The following is an 18,364-nucleotide window of genomic DNA, read 5'->3' as shown; positions in this document are numbered from 1 at the left end:
ATGTTTATCAGCAAACTTTGATATTGTTTATAATATATACGATTAAATATTTATTACTCCAGATAAAAATGTCTCAGTTGTCAACTGAGCTCTTGTCAAACAGAAACCAGAAAGAGGTGTTAAAATATATTTCTTTCGTTTGATTTTAGGATGTTCATTTAGCCAAGAGGTTCTATGACCTGGCCTCTGAGACAAGCATCGATGCTCACATTCCAGTCACTCTTGCTCTTCTTAAACTTGGCATGTTTTATGGGATGGACGTCTTCAACAAAGAGGTAAGCCTGACTCACACAACTGTGGGATGCGTGGTCAAGAGGCTAAATACGCTTGAACTTGGCTAGGCTACCTATGAAGGGGGCTCAAGGTTCAACACCCGACTCAAGCAGAGGTTGTGTTTACTGAGCGCCTAAAGGCAGCGCAGAAAAACTTCTCCCAGGTACCCCCTCACTCCACTGGTCCACAAACGAGATTGGACCATTGAGATCTGAGCATGCTTTAAGCATGACTGTAGCGCTAAATAGAAGCTATAATTTATTAAGTGTAGGCCACTTTAACTTTACGACACTCTTGACTTCATTGTATGTCACTCTGTTGTAGACCATTCTGTACCAAAAATAAGTCACTCTTGACTCAACTGTGGATCACTCTGAACCAACTGGCCACTCTAACTTCATTGTAGGTCACTTTCAAATACTGGTCACTCTGACTCAAAAGTAGGCCACTATTACTCAAATCAATGTCACTCTTACTTAGCACACTCTTGAGTTAACTTAAGTTTAGTCAGACTCAACTGAAGCTCGATCTGAACTAACTGTAGACTACTGTGACCCTACAGTAAGTGACAGTGACTTAGCTGCAGCCTCAACTCTTTATTGTCATGGTACCCATTAATTAGAGATGAGTTGAGTCACTCTAAAGATCTCAAAATTAAAAATCCCAGTCTTCACCAGGATTCAAACCCTGGACACCCGGTTTGGAAGCTAAGCTCTTTACCACTCACCATCACACCTCTGATTCACCAGAGGCTGTAGAATAGTTCCACAAATGTCAGTTACCTTAAGATTTTTTTGTGTTTTGGGCCACAAGAGGGCTTCACAAAATAAACTCCTCCTACATAGGTCTGTGCCACCACTGACCTGAGGGATATGTCACCGTGTTTTCCCTGCTTTCTGTTTTTATAATTTGTTTCTTGACTTTTCTAACATGTGTAATCATACTTTATTTTTTTGAAACTTTGACCAATATTATCAGTCTAATTCATTTAAATACCTATAACTTCCTTGGTAAAAAAACAACAAGAGATGCCATTTACCCTTTTAATATAGGTTAGTGAATTCATTTCTCATAGACAGCATTCTTATTCAAATTTTTGACAGAATAGATTTTTATTGTATTAATTGTGATACTTTTATCTTTTTCATTCTACCATGTTGTTGTTTTTTTCTTCTTTTCGCAGTTTGAAGGCGTATCTGGATTATTAGAACTATTGGATCCCGTCAATTACTTTGGTCCTGAGTGGGATCTTTATTTAGCATCTCTCATCGCTGTTCTATTCGGCATTATTTATATTTTACGCAGAAATGTAAGATAACATGGAGCTGACATTATGAAACTTACTTTATTTTCAAATTTCGCTGATAATAAAAATCCGCTATTTATATTTTTTCTAGGGAGTTACGTGTGATCTTGGAAGGGGTGTAATGTATTAACTTGATTTTGTATCGTCAACTTATTATATTGAAAATAGTCTCCTTCCAGCAACTTTAGTAAGGGAAATAATCATCCATAGAAAGCTTGAACATGTCTATTTTTGTCAATCTTACAAAATGTTTAAAGTCATAAATTGTTTTTTTTTTTTGTGAAATTAATTTATCCATTTTTTTAAATATCCCATCGTGCAATTAAGATTCTAATAAAAATTTTGTTGCCTTAAAAAAATGACATCATTGAAACTTGTTCTGTAACAAAAGAGCTTTTTTAAGTATATAAGTACTATTTTAAAGAAACTGGTACATTTCTTAATCAAAGACCAACCGATCCAGTTCTACAATGTAGTACCGGTAGCTCATGGTTTTCACATCAGCCTAAAGTTGCAAGATAGCAGGTCAGAATTGGTTGAAATGACCCTCCTCTGCCTTACACAGACACACCACTCTGTCACTGCCATAACAAGATACAATCAAATAGTGGGAATAACTATTTAGATCCATTGCTGTCCATTAGACAGAGTTACCCTTTAAAAAAAAAAACATTTCGATGCTCTCCCCTTGATTGTCTTCCCCTTGAACTCTCAGAATTAGGTGTTATGTTTTTTATAAAAACAATCTTGTTGATTGCATTCTTACCCAAACTTGTTTTGTAGTTATCCCCCACTATTAGTTATGTGAGAGTATATATCTGTTCAATGTGTTTGAGAGATTATTACATTGGGCGGCTAGCTGCGACAGATGGTCTGTTGCTAGCATTTAACGTGGATTGTGTGTCAGGTTATCTACATGACAGTTATTAGTAAGGACTTCTGCTTCACTGCTATACCCTGCTACAGGCATGTGGGCAATCTTTGTGTAAATGGATTTTCAATTCGAAGAAGAGTTATGGTTTATGTGTTTGGATGTTATGTGCAGTAGAGACCAACCAAAGTATTCGGATGCTCAAGTTTAAGATGTAATGGGTTAATGAACATGTTTTTATTTTGTTTTTGTCTTGATATATATTCCAGATTCAGTTAAGCCAGGGGTTCTCAACCTGTGGGTTGCGACCCCCTTGGGGGTCGAATGACGATTTGCGGGGGGTCGCCCAAGACCATCGAAAATATGGATTGTTATTGTCTTTTCTTCTATTGCTGTATGTGTGTGTGGGGGGGGGGGGGTCGCGGCAGAAAAGGTTAAGAACCACTGAGTTAAGTGAAAGGATGTTAAATAAATTGTGGATGCATATAAATAGTGTGTTTATAAAAGTTCTGGTTGGTCCATTTATTTGTCTAAGTCTTATGTTAACAATAAGTGAGAAAGTGATTGGAAGCATTTGGGTTATTGAGTCCCAGGTTCCTAGATCTGCTCCACCTGCAGTCTCTATAAATCTGCTAGGATATAAGTTGGCAGGGGTTGGGTGGAAGAAGTTGTAAGTCTTTAGTCCAATAGAAACCATTTCTTTACATACTGTTTAGTTTAATGGGGACTTGATGGCATTCCAGAGAATAGGAAAAGTTTGAACCTTTTGATTTAGCTGCCAAATTAGTTAATTGCTTCAAGTAACATTGTGCCGAACTTTTTAAAACTTTTTACAAAAGATTGTACATTTTGAGGTTTAAAATCATTTTATATCAACCCTTACAAATGTATTTGTTATCCCTATGAAAGCAGTGAAAATGTCAACAGAAGTATTTGTTATCCCTATGAGAGCTGTGAAAATGTCAACAAATGTATATGTTTTTGTTATCCCTATGAGAGCTGTGAAAATGTCAACAAATGTATATGTTTTTGTTACCCCTATGAGAGCTGTGAAAATGTCAATAAATGTATATGTTTTTGTTATCTCTATGAGAGCTGTGAAAATGTCAACAAATGTATATGTTTTTGTTATCTCTATGAGATCTGTGAAAATGTCAACAAATGTATATGTTTTTGTTATCTCTATGAGAGCTGTGAAAATGTCAACAAATGTATATGTTTTTGTTATCCCTATGAGAGCTGTGAAAATGTCAACAAATGTATATGTTTTTGTTATCTCTATGAGAGCTGTGAAAATGTCAACAAATGTATATGTTTTTGTTATCCCTATGAGAGCTGTGAAAATGTCAACAAATGTATATGTTTTTGTTATCCCTATGAGAGCTGTGAAAATGTCACTGTATTAACTAGTCTGAAGCAACACAACTGGAGAAATACAATAACTAAAGATATTGGGTCACACTGACTTAATTGTCTTTATTGGTTGGTAACTGAAGAAGGTTGCATGGGACCAATTTTAATCCAGGAGGATTTCTTGTTTATTGTATTTCTTTAAATAGTTCTCTGCGCCTTGCAGTGGTAACGTTTATATAATTTACTGTCGCTAGTTCCTATATATATATACCACTGTCATCAAGTTTTGTTGCTTCTTTTTAATATTATAATACTGTCAGCTTCATTCTTTCTCTCCTAATTGACGATACAAATGTCAATTTGACCCCATTAAATTAATTTTTGGTTTTATTAATTTGCATTGTGTAAAAAGAGCATGCAATCCTTTTTAATTCTAGACCAAAAAAAAAAACCCAACATTTTCTGATAATAAACAACAAAAAAGTTATTGAAGTTGAATCAGAACAGGGTAGTGAAATACAAATGCGCATAACGAATAATTCCATTGCAACATGGAAAATAATTACGGAGAGAAAGGATTAACAATTACATTTATTTTTTAAATTAAATTATGTAAATTGAAGCAGAATTCACAAGAATACAGGAAAAAAGCCTATGTGTTATTTCTTGATAAAATCAGATGTCTGTTCACACTAATAACATCAATATTACATGTATTTTACTGAAATAACATAAAAGACAAAAATGTTATCAGTTGTACCAATTTATCCCATGTGGTGATTACCTGGCATATTGCTGTAAGTAGCACAGTACATATTAATTTGTTTCAGTCTACAAAACACATTTCTCTATCAGACCAAAATAAGAATCAAAAATAAAAAAATTTGGCTCGAATAATGGCTTGTCTTGAATAATGTTTTTTTTATTTGTACTTTAATCAGTAAATAAACTTACCAAATTGAATGTATGTAGTTTTGTTTATTTGAAGCTGGGTTAAACCCTCTACAAATAGCTTGAATGCTTTCAACATGTAGATTGTGTTCAAATCATTTTTGTTCTAGTAATATGTGTGTGATGTTTGAATGTGTATTTGGTTGATAGGTTGTGTTGCCAGGTAGACTCATGTTTGTATCAGAGTTTTGAGAGTTTGAATAGCAGTTCATCTGTGATCTAATGTTATGATCAATTTTATTCAATAAATTTTTTTTTAATTGGAATTTGTTTTTGTTTTTTTACTAACTAATTTTTAAAAAGCTGTTGTCAGGGTTATGTTTAAGCCTTAGCTCGTTTGCCCGGGCCCCTGACATTCAACCAGGCACCTTCGTGCTTGAAATAAATAAGTGACTCACTGTTAATGTTTAATGATATGAATATAAATTATGATGACAAACTGATGGAGTAATGACATTGAATTTGGAACATTCTAATATTGTGAATCTAATAATTAAACAATAATTCTACACCTTGCTGTCCCACAACGTACACATTAATGTTCCACAACACAACACACTGCTGGCTCTAGTCACCAGCGTAGACTTCCAATCCCATACTAACTCCCTGTAGAGACAAAGTAAAGACAAACTAAAAAGGTCTAGTAGACTATGGCATCGAAACAACTGCGAAACGCAGTCATGCCTTAGATACTCACCCTAAACAGGGGAACACAGAAGAATCTCACCAGCATAACAAAAACAATCCATCAGCTTACAAGCAAGGCAACAAAAAGAAAGTGCTTTCAAAAATTGTGCACTTAATACACATTGGTGCTAGAATGCCATAACCTACGCACCGACAGCTGTATGCGAGTATTCATTTAGTGCCAAGAGAAAATGCATACATTACATAGTCTACCATCATGTCTTGTCACTTCAAGCCAAAGTTTCCTTGCTCCTCAAACTACTTCTTGGAAGCCAGGAGGACACAATATTACCACATTTTTGTTCAGATCATTGTTGCTAAAAGAATGTACCATACTTTACTGTAGTTTACAGCTCAACAAAATAACGACTCGTACATTTAAATATTTACTTTTATTGTACAATTATTTCTAGTGCATGATTCTAGGTTTAAATTATTCCAAACTAACTAGTGATAAAATATCTTGACTATGGGCATTCATCTTGACACATGACATATCCATCTCTTATTAAACATGTTTATTAATAATGCTCAATAAGCTTACCCTAAGATGAGGTGCAATGTTTTTCTTTTACTTACTGAACGGTGCATATGCATTTTGTTTTTATTTCACTTTCTTTCTACGGTCAGACCTTTTTTTTTTTTTTAAATGTCTTTGAGAATGTTTGTGTTGGTTCCTATTCAAACTCTCATGCTGGCCACATGACAGCCTACTCGTTAACTGTTGGCCAAAGAAACAGATGACCTAAACATCACCTGCCCTTTAGATCGCAAGGTCTGAAAAGGGGAACTTAACTTTTACATTGAGATTCAAACTTGAGACTCTTTGTTAGGTAGCCAAGAGGTTAATGACTCTCAACTCCTCCCCCCCCTCCCCATATTGAAATTTCAACTTTCAACAATGAGCTCAAGATATTAGTTTCCCAGCTTTAGTAATATTCTGATGGACAGTAACACACAGAAGTCATCTACCAGCATCTAATACTAAGAAAAATAATGGACTTCATATTTTATCATAACTTTTTATCCGTCCAATAAACAAAAAACTCTGTGTCGCTAGGAGACAAAAGTACTTGAAATGACCACGGGGAGATATGAGCCGTAGTAAAGTCCTCGGGCTTAGAAAGTGTGTCACCAAGGCCAGAGCTACTCTCACAGCTCAATTCATCAACAGCATGGACAATGTTCTGGTTGTACTTTGCTAAGTCTGTTTTGTTCAAAAGTCTTCCTGCCGGTAAAATGAATTCTGGCCATTTTGTCTTGCCAGCCGAGCTTAGTGCTGAACGTGGCAAGGGAGGTAACGGGATGCATGGTTCGGTGTTTGATTCGGGCAGTGAATGTGAGCTGTTGTGAGACTTGTCACATGTCTGCTCTAAGAAGAGAAGTCTGCTGTCTGGGTCTTCGTCAGATATCTGCAGATAGCGCCCACCTGGGGCTAACACACGCACAACTTCAGACATCATCAACTGTGTTTTGTGGTGGCCTCGACTTTTATCTTTTAACAGTGCATCCATAGTGCCTGTAATTTAAAAAATATGATCAGCATTTTTATTAATTAATTTTCCTTTGGAGATTTTATTTTCCATGAAACAAATTAAATATAAGATAAGACAAACTAAAAATAAGTGGTGGCTGAGTGGTAAAGTGCTTGGCTTCAAAACTGGAAGGTCCTGGGGTTGAACTCTGTTGAAGATTAGGATTTTTAATTTCGAGATCTTTAGGGTGCCTCTGAGTCAACCCAGCTCTAACGGGTGCCTGACATTACTTAAAAGTAAAAAAAGTAAAGTTTACCTTTCAGACCTTTTGATCTATGGGGCAGATGATGTTAAGGTCATCTGTTTCTGTGGCCAATGGTTAACGAGCAGGGTGTCATGTGGCCAGCGCAACGACACAACTGCCTTTACTTTCCCCAACTAAAGTCAGGTACCCATTAGAGTTGGGTGGACTCAGGAGTGCCCTAAAAATCCTGAAATTCAAAATCCCAGTCTTCACCAACATTCGAACCCAGGTTCAGAAGCCGAGCACTTAACCACTCAGCCACAGCGCCCCTCTGACATTAGTTGGGGAAAAGTAAAGGCAGTTGGTCATTGTGCTGGCCAAATGACACCCTCATTAACAATTGGCCACAGAAACAGATGACCTTTACACCATAAGCCCTAAGGATCGGAAGGTCTGAAAGAGGAACTTTAAAACATAAAAGACACTTGGTCCCCTAAAAAATGTTACAAAATTTTTATCAATGTACTTGTAACACTAGCTACATCATATTTAAGATACACATTTTTTTTTACAAAAGAGAGATGCACAATTGAATGCTACCAAGGTAAACAGACCTCAAACTATGTCAGCCAATAAACAAATAAATTTTTTAATTGTTTTGAAAAATTCTAGTCTTCACAACATTTTAATAAGATTTATTTCAAGGAAATATGAAACAAAAAAGTTTTCATATAGCCCAGGGAAATCAATTTTGAGCTCCATGAGATTTTATTTTTGTTATTTGTTATTTAATAAAATATTGCTCTCCTAATCCATTTTATTTATCAATCTACTCTTTATTATTATTCTTTATTCTCTATGGGTAATTCTTCTTCCTCTTCGTTTTAATTTTTTTTTATGTCTTTATGTCAGAGGGTTCAATTCAGTAATCCTATATAAGATGAACAGATGTTTCCAAATCAGGCAGTTCTCCATACAGTTTTTCTTCTGTGGGAGGGTTTCGGGGCCAATATCGTGTTTGGGACGATCATAGAGTACCATACGCAGCTTTGAACGACATGATCGGCATTCTCAGAAAAGTTTTGCTAGTTATGGGTAATAAATGGTAAATATTTCCAACTAATTAATTAATTTAACTATGTATTTGTTTATTTTATATGTTTCTATGCATACTTCAGAAATGAAGATTATTACATTCAAATCTACAACAGGACAGCAGAGTTCGAATGCGAGATCATGGTGACAACAGTGCAGGATATAATGATCTTCAATTCTGAACGAACATCCGAAACTTGTAAAACAAAACATTCTATTGCAATAGTAGTTAATAAGTTGGCTGTTGGATGGCTGCCTGGTCGGGATGGCTGCCTGGTCATGCGGTTTACACGCTGGACTGTCGTTCAGATTTATCGATGGTCCAGGGTTCAAACCCTGCCCGCTCCCATCCCCCGTCGTCCTGCGGGAGGTTTGGACTAGGAAGTAATTATCTTCAACTCTGAAGGAACATCCGAAACATTTAAAACATTTTACAAACATTTTACAAGTTAAAATTTCGTCATTACCTTTATCTACAATAATATTAAATGTGTCGGAAGCAAATGGCAATTTCTGAACATCTGCTACGATGCCCACACAAGTAGAGTCTTTCAGCAATGGCTTGCATTCCAACATTTTATTCAATTGGTAAGTCAAAGCTTCTGGTATGAAATCCAGCAGGACTAGGGATGTAGCATGTGGACAGTTCATAAAAACTTTTGAAGGCAATTCTGATGTCCCACAACCCAGGTCTAGGTAGGACAAGATGTTTCCTTTACCTTGTCTCTCTTTGGGCAGCTGAGTGGAACCTTAACAGAAAAAAAAAAAGCTATAATATTTGTGATTTGAAATCGTTATTATATAAATGATGTATCACAGAATTTTTTTCATTTGCTTACTAAAAAGTGAAGTTACCCTTTCAGGGTAATAAAATACTCTGAAAGACACAAAGATAAAGGCACATTTCTCGTCCCATATGCTAGGACAAATTTGTACAAATACTCCTTCTTCCCTAGTGCTATTAGAGAATGGAATGGGTTGCCTGAGCTAGCCAGGAAAACCAGTGACTTGGCAGAATTTAAGTCATTGGTTAATATGCATGACTAAATGCATGAGGCGTAGGACGTAATCATCTTCTTTTTTTGAAGTAACGTTTGTATTATATAAGATATTGAGATAAGATACAGGGCACATGATGTTAATGATGTTAAGGTCATTTGTTTCTTTGGCCATGGTTAACCAGCAGGGTATCATGTGGCCAGCACAATGAACCAACCACCTTTACTTTCCTTATCTAAAGTCAGGTACCCATTAGAGTTGGGTGGACTCTAATGGCGCCCTAAAAATCCTGATATTCAAAATCCCAGTCTTTACCGAGATTCAAACCCGGGACCTCAAGTTCAGACGCAATCACTTAACCACTTAGCCTCTCAGCCACCAAGCCCCCTTCATTTGCTTAAGTACAGTATTGGGGAAATAAAACATAAAAGGAATAGAAATGAAAATTGTAACTTGAATCCGACACACTAAGTCTTTTTGTAACAAAGTTTCTAAAAAAATATATAAATAGAAATATATAGAATTGGAAACAGCAACAGAGTACGGTACGATTTCCTGACATGGACTCAACCTGTCTTCCGTCCATCAGAAACACTACTGACAACAAACTGAAGATAGCAGACAACAAATTGTTTGCAGGGAAATAGTGAAAAAACAAATTGTAAGCCTCGCCCTACATGCCAGTCTCCCTGATTGATGCCAAAACTATTCCAAACTGTACAAAAAAAATCTGATGTAACCTTTGTCAAATTACTCAAGACAGCACTAACAAATCTCAACAACTGCAATCAAGAAACTATTCTGAAAAGAATCATAGGACACATACAAATTCAGGAAAATAAAACCGCTGACAAACTGGTGAAAGATGTGGATTGACAAATGAAAAAGAAATATCCCTTCATGAAGAAGAGGTGAAGAAAGCCATTACTTCAAACAAACATCCACCCAAAAGTGATCATTTTTTATCCTGTTAGCTATTACACAACCACAATAATTTTTTAATAATTTTTACCTCTGGACAAAATCAGACAATAAAGGGGGCCTTTGTTCAGCAACAAAATGTTGTACATCAATCTGGCCCAATCTGCATACTATACTGTCAAAACCATAGTTGCAAATAATCCTCTTAAAAAATAATTTTCGAGAACAGCCTGAGTTGGAAATCAATGCATAGTTTTTGTTTTACAAGTTAGGAAGTTCCTTCAGAATGTAAGATTAATAAATTGTAACCCAAACTTCTCTTCAGGATGGCGGGGGATGGTGGTGGGCAGTGTTCCAGCCTGGGTCCATCAAGGCAACAGTCCAGAAAGAACACCACATGACCAGGCAGCCATCCATATCTGAGATAAAGACTAATTATATGACACTATCTAAAATTAATAATAAAAATCAATGAATAGCAAAGATACGTGCAGTGTTTCACATGACTATGCAGACCCAGTTGCGACCTGCACATTTTACCGGAGATCATGCAGACAAAGCCATTGTCCACTAGCGGTCTAATATATTATAATAAATATACTCTTTACATTATTTACATCAAGCAAGAAAATCAACTTACGCTGAAATACATTTTCAATGCTCTCTAGCACAGTTCCTAAAACTTGATGTGAATCAAGGAACCAATCAAAACCAATGGCTTGTGATTTCCTTTCGTAAAATGCCTTCCAGTATGAGAATTTAGACAGTTTCTCATCGCCATGAAAGGAACCTAAACAAATAGACACAATTATGAAAGCAAAATATTTTTACACAGTTTTATACTATAGTAATTAACACTTAATGTAACAATGTCAGTTAAGTTGAGACTATTTTCTGTTCCATTTTTTTAAACTCAGTTATGTCTAAAATGGTTTTATTTTTGAAGTAATTAAATTAGTAATCTTCTTGACAGAAACTGAAAGCATCTTCAGTGGCGGCGGACGACCTAAATTTTATGTGAGCAAAATATATTTTGCAAGGCCCTCTTGTTGCACAAAGTATAGGCCCCTATATCTATAAAAAAAAATAACAGACATGGTGAAACTGTTATTTTTTAAAATCCTATTAAAAAAATAAAAGAACATAAACGTGAAATAAACAGAAATTTTCTTCTTTAAGCCTTACTATATCAATTTATCTCAAAGAAAGGGCTAGATGTTGTATCAACTTTAACAATACAACCGCAAAGCTTATCTCTTCTCTTACTAGTTTTTTCTTTATAGATCCTCCGCTATAATTAATGCAATAGAAACCTTTAAAGACTTAGAAGAGAAACTTCATGACCAAGCCACTAGTGCAGTGTACAATATTTTTGAAGATTGGTTCAAAGCCGCAGAGTGAGACACTGTTACCTACTTCATCAACATTTTTCAATACCTTTTTTGATAGGTTCATTGCATATACTCTTGAAGATTAAGAAGCTACATTAAGCACTGGTGGAAGAGGAATTACTAACTTGAGTTTTGAGTATGACCTAAATAGGTTTTGCAGGAAAAGGAGTTCTAAGATGAATTGTTGATGTGCACATTCAAGACTTCCGCAGCAAATGACATGCAAATCGTTTGAAAAACACACACATTTTAACCCACAGGGAACAGCGGGACTTTAGCAATGATAAAAACTGACAAGTGTCAGAAGTTTTAAATATCTCAGACGTATCATTTTAGATGAAGGAACCAGACCAGAAGTACTGGCTAGAAGGATGGCTGCCTGGTTGTGCGGTTTGCGCGCTGGACTGTCCTTCGGATTTATCAAAGGTCTCGGGTTCAAACCCTGCCCGCGCCCATCCCCCGTCGTCCTGAGGGAGGTTTGGACTAGGAAGTAAACTATCTTCAACTCTGAAGGAACATCCGAAACATGTAAAACAGAATTACTGTCTGCTTCAGCACTTAAGAAGATTAAAACAATTTGGAAAGACAAAGGTTTTCAAAGGTGTAGCCCTCAACACAAAAATCAGACTATTCAGATTTATGTGTTTCTAAGGCTTCTCTGTTTGATTATGGGAACATTTTGTATGCTTGCAAATCTAGGACTCTAACTGCAGAATAAGAGAGGAAGGCCATATATTATATACTATTAAAAACTATACTCTATAGTAGACTATAGTCAATAGCTATAGGCTATGGCATCTGGAATATAAATATTAGCATATCTATGAGGATTCTAGGCATCATATAATAAGATGATATCAGAAATGTGGATATTGGCATTGGAAACAAGATCTAGAATCTAGATATCTTATAGGCCTGGTCTATATCTAAATAATATAATTATAATAAATGTTCATTGTTTTAAACTCTAACTTCTTCTTCTACATTTTTTTGTTCTAGTTCACACTACTAGACCTTAGTTTAACTAGTTACTAAAATCTAGATTCTAGTTAGTAGTTATAGACATAGATAGATATCTAGATCTAGAGTAGTTTATTTAATTCGGACATTACATGAATTCGAACACTCGCTGTTTTTGTAGTCATTAAATCTTTATTTTTATATTTAATATGAAACTAGCGTGCTTGTCCTTTTTTCAATGATTCTGACTCAATTTCCTTCCATTTAGTTGTCTTTTTATGTAAGAATAAAGAATTTCAAATGTCTAAGTCAGGTTGTTGTTTTTTCCTATGTTACCAGGATGACTTTACCTCTTCCTAGGGTTCAGGCTATATTTTTTGATTGGCTAAGTCTATGCTAATGAGCCCATCAATATTTATTCTGTTTTTGGAGATGATTTATTTGATTCATAAGCCAAGTTGTTTGATTCCATACAAACAAAAATTTAATAGGGTGTTTGTATTAAATTACGATTTTCTTACCAAAATTTATTTCAAACAGCCAGTTTTGGACATCAGTGTTAATGATATTATTATATTTGTTTGTTTGTTGTTGTTTTTTTTTAGAATAAATGGGCAAATGTTTGGAGTGAGCTTGATACATTGAATGAAGTTAAATGCCTAGATCTAGACTATTTTTTTGTAGACCTACTAGATAGATCTAGATTGATATATATAAAGAGAATATAGAGGAGTCAGTCTATTTAAGCAAGAATGGCCATCCTAGCCTGTACTATACTATAAAAGATCATCTGTATTAGAACTTTATTGAATAAACAAAAAACACAAACATTCAACACACATCTAAACATAAAATAAGTCTAAAAGTCGGTGTAGAAGTCACTATCCCAGTGACCTAGCTATTTTTGGTAGAATAAGTGTGTTCATATTTTTTTATTTTTGTGTTCGTATTTATGCATAATTTGAAAACATCGTAATGATTTCATGTGAGGGGCTTTAGAAGCATGGGGATCTTAAAATTTAGTTAATTAATATTAATATAGAATTAAAATCTTAGTTTATTGATGCCAAAATAAAGAGACTGTCCGAAATAAATTATAGTATCCGGAATTAAATAAATAATGTTGTCAAATTTGTCTGAATTAAATGAAAACACATAACCTCTTTGACCGTGATTGCGTAAATATAATAATAACAAATATAGGTTAGGGCTTAGCCGCTTAGGCAAAGTTAGTAGGGGTACAAATATGTAGATGTAGTCAGCCTTATTCTCCTTACTCATTGACTTTAGTTTAAAGTGGCTTAGTTAGGCTTAAGCCTTAAATGCCTTAAACTTAAACTACAGTCTAAAGAAGTTAGAAGATTTTGATAGAGTCTACTTCATTTTTCATACTATCATTATAATTATTCATTATTCATATTGATTAATTGATATTGCCATTATGATTATCATTTAGTATCATTAATCATTATGATTATATCATGATTTAAATGATTATTCATTATCAAAATCAAATAATGATTATAATGCGCTGTTAAATAAAGTCAAATTTTGAAATTTTGGCCTAATTGTGTAAAGGTGTCCGAATAGCATAAACTACTCTAGTTGTTCAACTTGTTGTAATTATTTTATTATTTTTTTGACGTTGTTTTTTTATTTGGTCTGATTAGTACTTGCTTGTCTAAAAAGCATTCTCAAACAATGTTTGTTCATTTTCACCATTTTAGAGTTTGAGTAGTGTCCCCTTCTATTAGATCTAGAAAGATATATAGATCCTGTCTAGAGCACATCACAAACCTAGATAAATGCCACGATCTCTAGGCAAGATAGACTACTCTCATCTGACGAAGTCTGAATGTTTTGCTTCTTATCCAATATATTCAAATATCTAGACCTACTCCCAAGGTCTAGATCTAGTATTAAGTAATAAAGGTCTTCTTTTTTACAACCAAATCTTTTAAAAACATTATTTACATTTATTAATTGTATTTAAAATTATTTTTATTAATTTTTGACGCTCATAAAAAATATTTTTCATCAGATCATGTCATGATAAATGATGATTGCCTTTACAGTTTACTTTTACTTTATCATGCCATATTTATATTACATATATTTATCATTTATGGCTTTAATTTAGTTTAATTTTAATCATTAATTTTTTTTAATGGCTTTAAGATTTAAGTCTAAGACTCTTAAGTCCTTAACTGAGACTTAAGTCTAAGTAGTATCCCATTGAAGATGATCTAATAGATAATATAAATTATAAGATATTGAGCGTAGTATTCGTAGTCTATAGCCTAGCCTAGTATTATTTTCATAGCAAGCTTTTCCAGCAGCATTAATAATTGCCATTGAATCATGGCAATGATTATCAATTTATGATTAATAAAATAAATGATTAAAATGTTTAAAATTAAAAGCAACAAAGAGAAGTTCAATAGTCTGAAATCTGAATAGTTCAAGTTCATATCATTAATGATTGATATTATAAATGAAATTTAAATACATTTATAAATATTTTTAATAATTATTAAAAAATAAAATAGAAAATGATTTTGAGATTGTGAAGATAATCAAGACTGGATAAAATCATAACTCATTAACTGATAGCTATAGATTCTAAGTCAGGGGTTCTCAACCTGTGGGTCGCGACCCCCTTGGGGGTCGATTGACGATTTGCCAGGGGTCGCCTAAGACCATCAAAAATAAGGATTGTTATTGTCTATTCTTCTATTGCTGTGTGGGTCTGTTGGGGGGGGGGGGGGGTCGCGGCAGTGTGGTATATTGTAAAAAGGGGTCGCCGAGCTTAAAAGGTTGAGAACCGCTGTTCTAAGTAGTATAACTATAAGTAAAATGGATCAAAATGAAGGGGCAAGTCTGCTCCAATGTGAATGACATAAGTGTCAACACTATCACTCATTGACTGCCACTGGCTCAACTGTTGGTACCAAGTTAACAGTATAATTTAAAATATAAATTTTAATAGCTTTGAGACTTATTCTGAGCTAAATTTAATTGAAGAAAAAAAGTGTATATATTTTCATTAAATGTGGAAAAGCATGTTGTTTTGTTCGTTTATAAAATGTTTTACATGTTTCGGATGTTCCTTCAGAGTTGAAGATGATCTAGGCTGCTTCCTAGTCCTAACCTCCCGCAGGACAATGGGAAATGGGAGTGAGCAGGGTTTGAACTCGGGACCATCAATAAGTCCGAATGACAATGCAGCGTGCAAATAGCACAACCAGGCAGCCATCCTGGTTCAGTTATATAGCTAAGCTGTTTCTCTTTTTTTTTTTTTTAAGTTGTCTGCTTTGCACTTTCGTATCATCCTAGATGGATGTCTTCCTCTGCCCCCCCTATCTGGTCCTAGTGAATGCAGTACATATGATTTGATTCAGCTATCCCATATTGACATGGAATGGCTTCAGTTGTTTTGCTAATTATTTACTCCAGCAGACTACTAGGACTGCAGGACATCATTATTTTTAAAATAAAGCCAGTTGAAAAATTTTGAATTCAAATATATTTATAGACTAATTACTAATCCCTCAGAGTTCAGTATGAGTATTAATGTAAACATATATAATTCTAATGCCAAAACATCTATGACTGTAATTAAACATACAGTCTTCTATAGATTGTTTATTTACAAAGTTTTTTAATGAGAGAATTATATATATGGTTAAACAGTCTTATAAAAGTCTTAATATTCTGTTAATAAATTCATTTTGTTTTCTTTCTAGGTGATTCATCAAAAGAGGTTCTACCACTTCCTCGTCAACTATCTTTTGATAGTTGAAATTTTTTATAACTCCTCTTGTATATAACAGACAAAATGTCATCCCCTTCCAATTGGTTTACATCAGAAATTCAACAAATGATGTATGGCCTTGGAGATGCTAAGAAACCGCTTTTAGAGACGGCTGTTCTTGTGGAAGAAATAGTGCACCAACAAATGATGGCCATGATTTATCAAGCCAGTGAAATCTCAATAAGTCGAGGAGAAAAACAAATTTCTATCGAAGACATTCTCTTTCTCTTACGGAAAGATAAAGCGAAATTAAAACGGATTTTAAAATATTATGAAGTGCGTGACATGAAAAATATCATCAAAAACACAATATCTGCTGCCGATGAGAGCAAAGTCGATCCAAGCGCTATTCAGTTCCAAGAGAAAGTATTGTTTGATAAGAAAATGTTGAGTAAAAACAGACAAATATGTTACGACTTTTTGAGTGCTATCGATCAAACAGGAGAGCTGATTGACCTATTTACTAATAATGAAATAGATCATGTCAAACATGAGCGAATGCTGCGAGCTGAACTGCAAGCTCAAGGGATGGACACACAACAATACTTAGAGTTCTGTCAGGCTCGACAAATCAACTTTTCCCGGAATCAAAATAAGTCTCCACGTTTCCGTGAGTGGCTGCAGGTGAACCTTAGTCCTGACATTGTCATCAGTCCCAATGTGCTAGAAATATTCAGCTATCTGGCATACGAGACTGTTGCACAGATAGTAGACTTGGCTCTTATTGTGAAACGGGACATGAGATCAGAACCTGGGGACTATCTCGCCAAAACTAGGCCTCCTTTGTGTATAAATTATGGAGAAATATATGCCAACAGCATTTACAACAAACCAGATTCTGCTACTGGTGAACTCAACTCTGTCAATGATGTGAATAACTTAGCCCAAATCAAATCAGCCGCAATTGGAAATCCTCAACTTGCTGCTGCTGCTGCTGCACAGAGTAAGTTGAATAAAAAGAAAAGAAAGAAGTCAGATCCACCCACAAGCGTAGAATTGTCATGGGACAGTACCATATCACCAGCAAACGTGAGAGAAGTGATGCGGCGATACTACACAGACATAACTCCATTCACGTCGCAGACGAAGATAAACTCCTTTTGCACCCCCTGGAGCAAAACACTTTGTGGATAATAAGTTTCTCATCCCAGGATGCCATGCAATCTTCTGAGAAACTCTCTTGACGTTTTCAGACTTTCTTTTTTTTAAAGTTGCTCCGATGTCTCCATTTATTTATTTAAAGTCGCGCTGATGTCCACTGTACACTGGTGTAGAAAAAAGATCAGGGTCTAGGCATATAAGATGCTCAAACTAAATATTTATCTTGCCATGCTCAATTATTTATATCGTTAAAAAAAAAAATTATGTTTTGTATTTTTATATCTTTCATTTTTTTTACCTCCATCAAGGAGATGGGGTTACAGTGAAGTCGCAACCTGACTGTTCATTGGTATGCACTCTGGACTGTTGTCTCAGTGGTCCTGAGTCCAAACCCTGCCTGCCACTATCCCTTCCTTCCCCTTGCAGGAGCTATTGGCTAGGGTGCAATAATCTTCAGTTCTGAAGGAACATCCAAAAATAAGTAAAACAAAACAAATGAGTGTATTGGAGACACACTGGTGAACTCCATTGTACTGTAGAACAAACTTAAATTTTCCTGCCGTCTGTCTAATGAGAATAGTAAGGATACAATTTTTTTTTTTTTACAATCATGGAAAACAAAATGTTGACTGTTATTTTCTAATTTTTAATGTTTTTAGTTTTAGGATTTCCACGTTTGTTTATCAAACTTGTGTTCATTTATTGACATAAAAGTTGTATGTTTAGTTAATAGTAATACTTTTTACTGCACAATGTAATAGGACGTTGGAAGCTTATTGGTGAAATAGTTGTAAAATCTGAAAGTATTAAATCAGTGCTGTTAGTGACTGCAATATTTGCTTAGAGCTACCTTATGTACCACCAGGTTTAAGACTCTACCATCTGGGTCCTTAACACTATTTATCGAAAGTAATTGCTAGAGG

General features: G+C 34.8%; 3 protein-coding genes and 1 long non-coding RNA gene across 5 annotated transcripts in view; 2 read left to right on the top strand and 2 right to left on the bottom strand.

Annotated features, from left to right (window-relative positions):
• The window catches only part of LOC106062830 (protein sel-1 homolog 1-like), a 33,951-nt gene extending 28,931 nt beyond the window's left edge, over nucleotides 1-5,020 (top strand). Inside the window, exons 16-17 of the mRNA XM_056022659.1 lie at nucleotides 150-275; nucleotides 1,457-5,020. Coding sequence (XP_055878634.1) covers nucleotides 150-275; nucleotides 1,457-1,591 — 261 coding nt within the window. The 3' untranslated portion in view covers nucleotides 1,592-5,020. The remainder of the gene's footprint in view (nucleotides 1-149; nucleotides 276-1,456) is intronic.
• A 129-nt stretch (nucleotides 5,021-5,149) lies between these two features.
• Nucleotides 5,150-6,312, bottom strand: LOC129924966 (uncharacterized). The gene is made up of 2 exons (XR_008776824.1): nucleotides 5,452-6,312; nucleotides 5,150-5,360 (listed from the first exon to the last, which is right to left on the bottom strand). It is a non-coding gene; the product is annotated as an uncharacterized LOC129924966 (long non-coding RNA).
• Nucleotides 6,313-6,315: 3 nt separating this feature from the next.
• LOC106078352 (citrate synthase-lysine N-methyltransferase CSKMT, mitochondrial-like) lies at nucleotides 6,316-14,268 on the bottom strand. The gene is made up of 4 exons (XM_056022664.1): nucleotides 14,200-14,268; nucleotides 10,816-10,965; nucleotides 8,723-9,004; nucleotides 6,316-6,960 (listed from the first exon to the last, which is right to left on the bottom strand). The coding sequence occupies exons 1-4, from the start codon at nucleotides 14,246-14,248 to the stop codon at nucleotides 6,455-6,457; spliced, it is 987 nt and encodes a 328-aa protein (XP_055878639.1). The 5' UTR covers nucleotides 14,249-14,268; the 3' UTR covers nucleotides 6,316-6,454.
• Nucleotides 14,269-14,334: 66 nt separating this feature from the next.
• Nucleotides 14,335-18,056, top strand: LOC106078353 (transcription initiation protein SPT3 homolog). 2 transcript variants are annotated; one of them, XM_013239210.2, is made up of 2 exons: nucleotides 14,335-14,449; nucleotides 16,273-18,056. In XM_013239210.2, the coding sequence occupies exon 2, from the start codon at nucleotides 16,365-16,367 to the stop codon at nucleotides 17,472-17,474; it is 1,110 nt and encodes a 369-aa protein (XP_013094664.2). In that variant the 5' UTR covers nucleotides 14,335-14,449; nucleotides 16,273-16,364; the 3' UTR covers nucleotides 17,475-18,056. The 2 variants fall into 2 exon arrangements, with proteins under 2 accessions (XP_013094664.2, XP_055878638.1); XM_056022663.1 differs by having other exon boundaries at nucleotides 14,364-14,458.
• The last annotated feature ends 308 nt before the right edge of the window (nucleotides 18,057-18,364 follow it).

The sequence above is a fragment of the Biomphalaria glabrata genome, chromosome 3 (assembly GCF_947242115.1).
Source record: "Biomphalaria glabrata chromosome 3, xgBioGlab47.1, whole genome shotgun sequence".
Taxonomy (NCBI): domain Eukaryota; kingdom Metazoa; phylum Mollusca; class Gastropoda; family Planorbidae; genus Biomphalaria; species Biomphalaria glabrata.
Note: the sequence above shows the minus strand (reverse complement) of the source record. Positions and strands in the feature narration are given on the sequence as shown.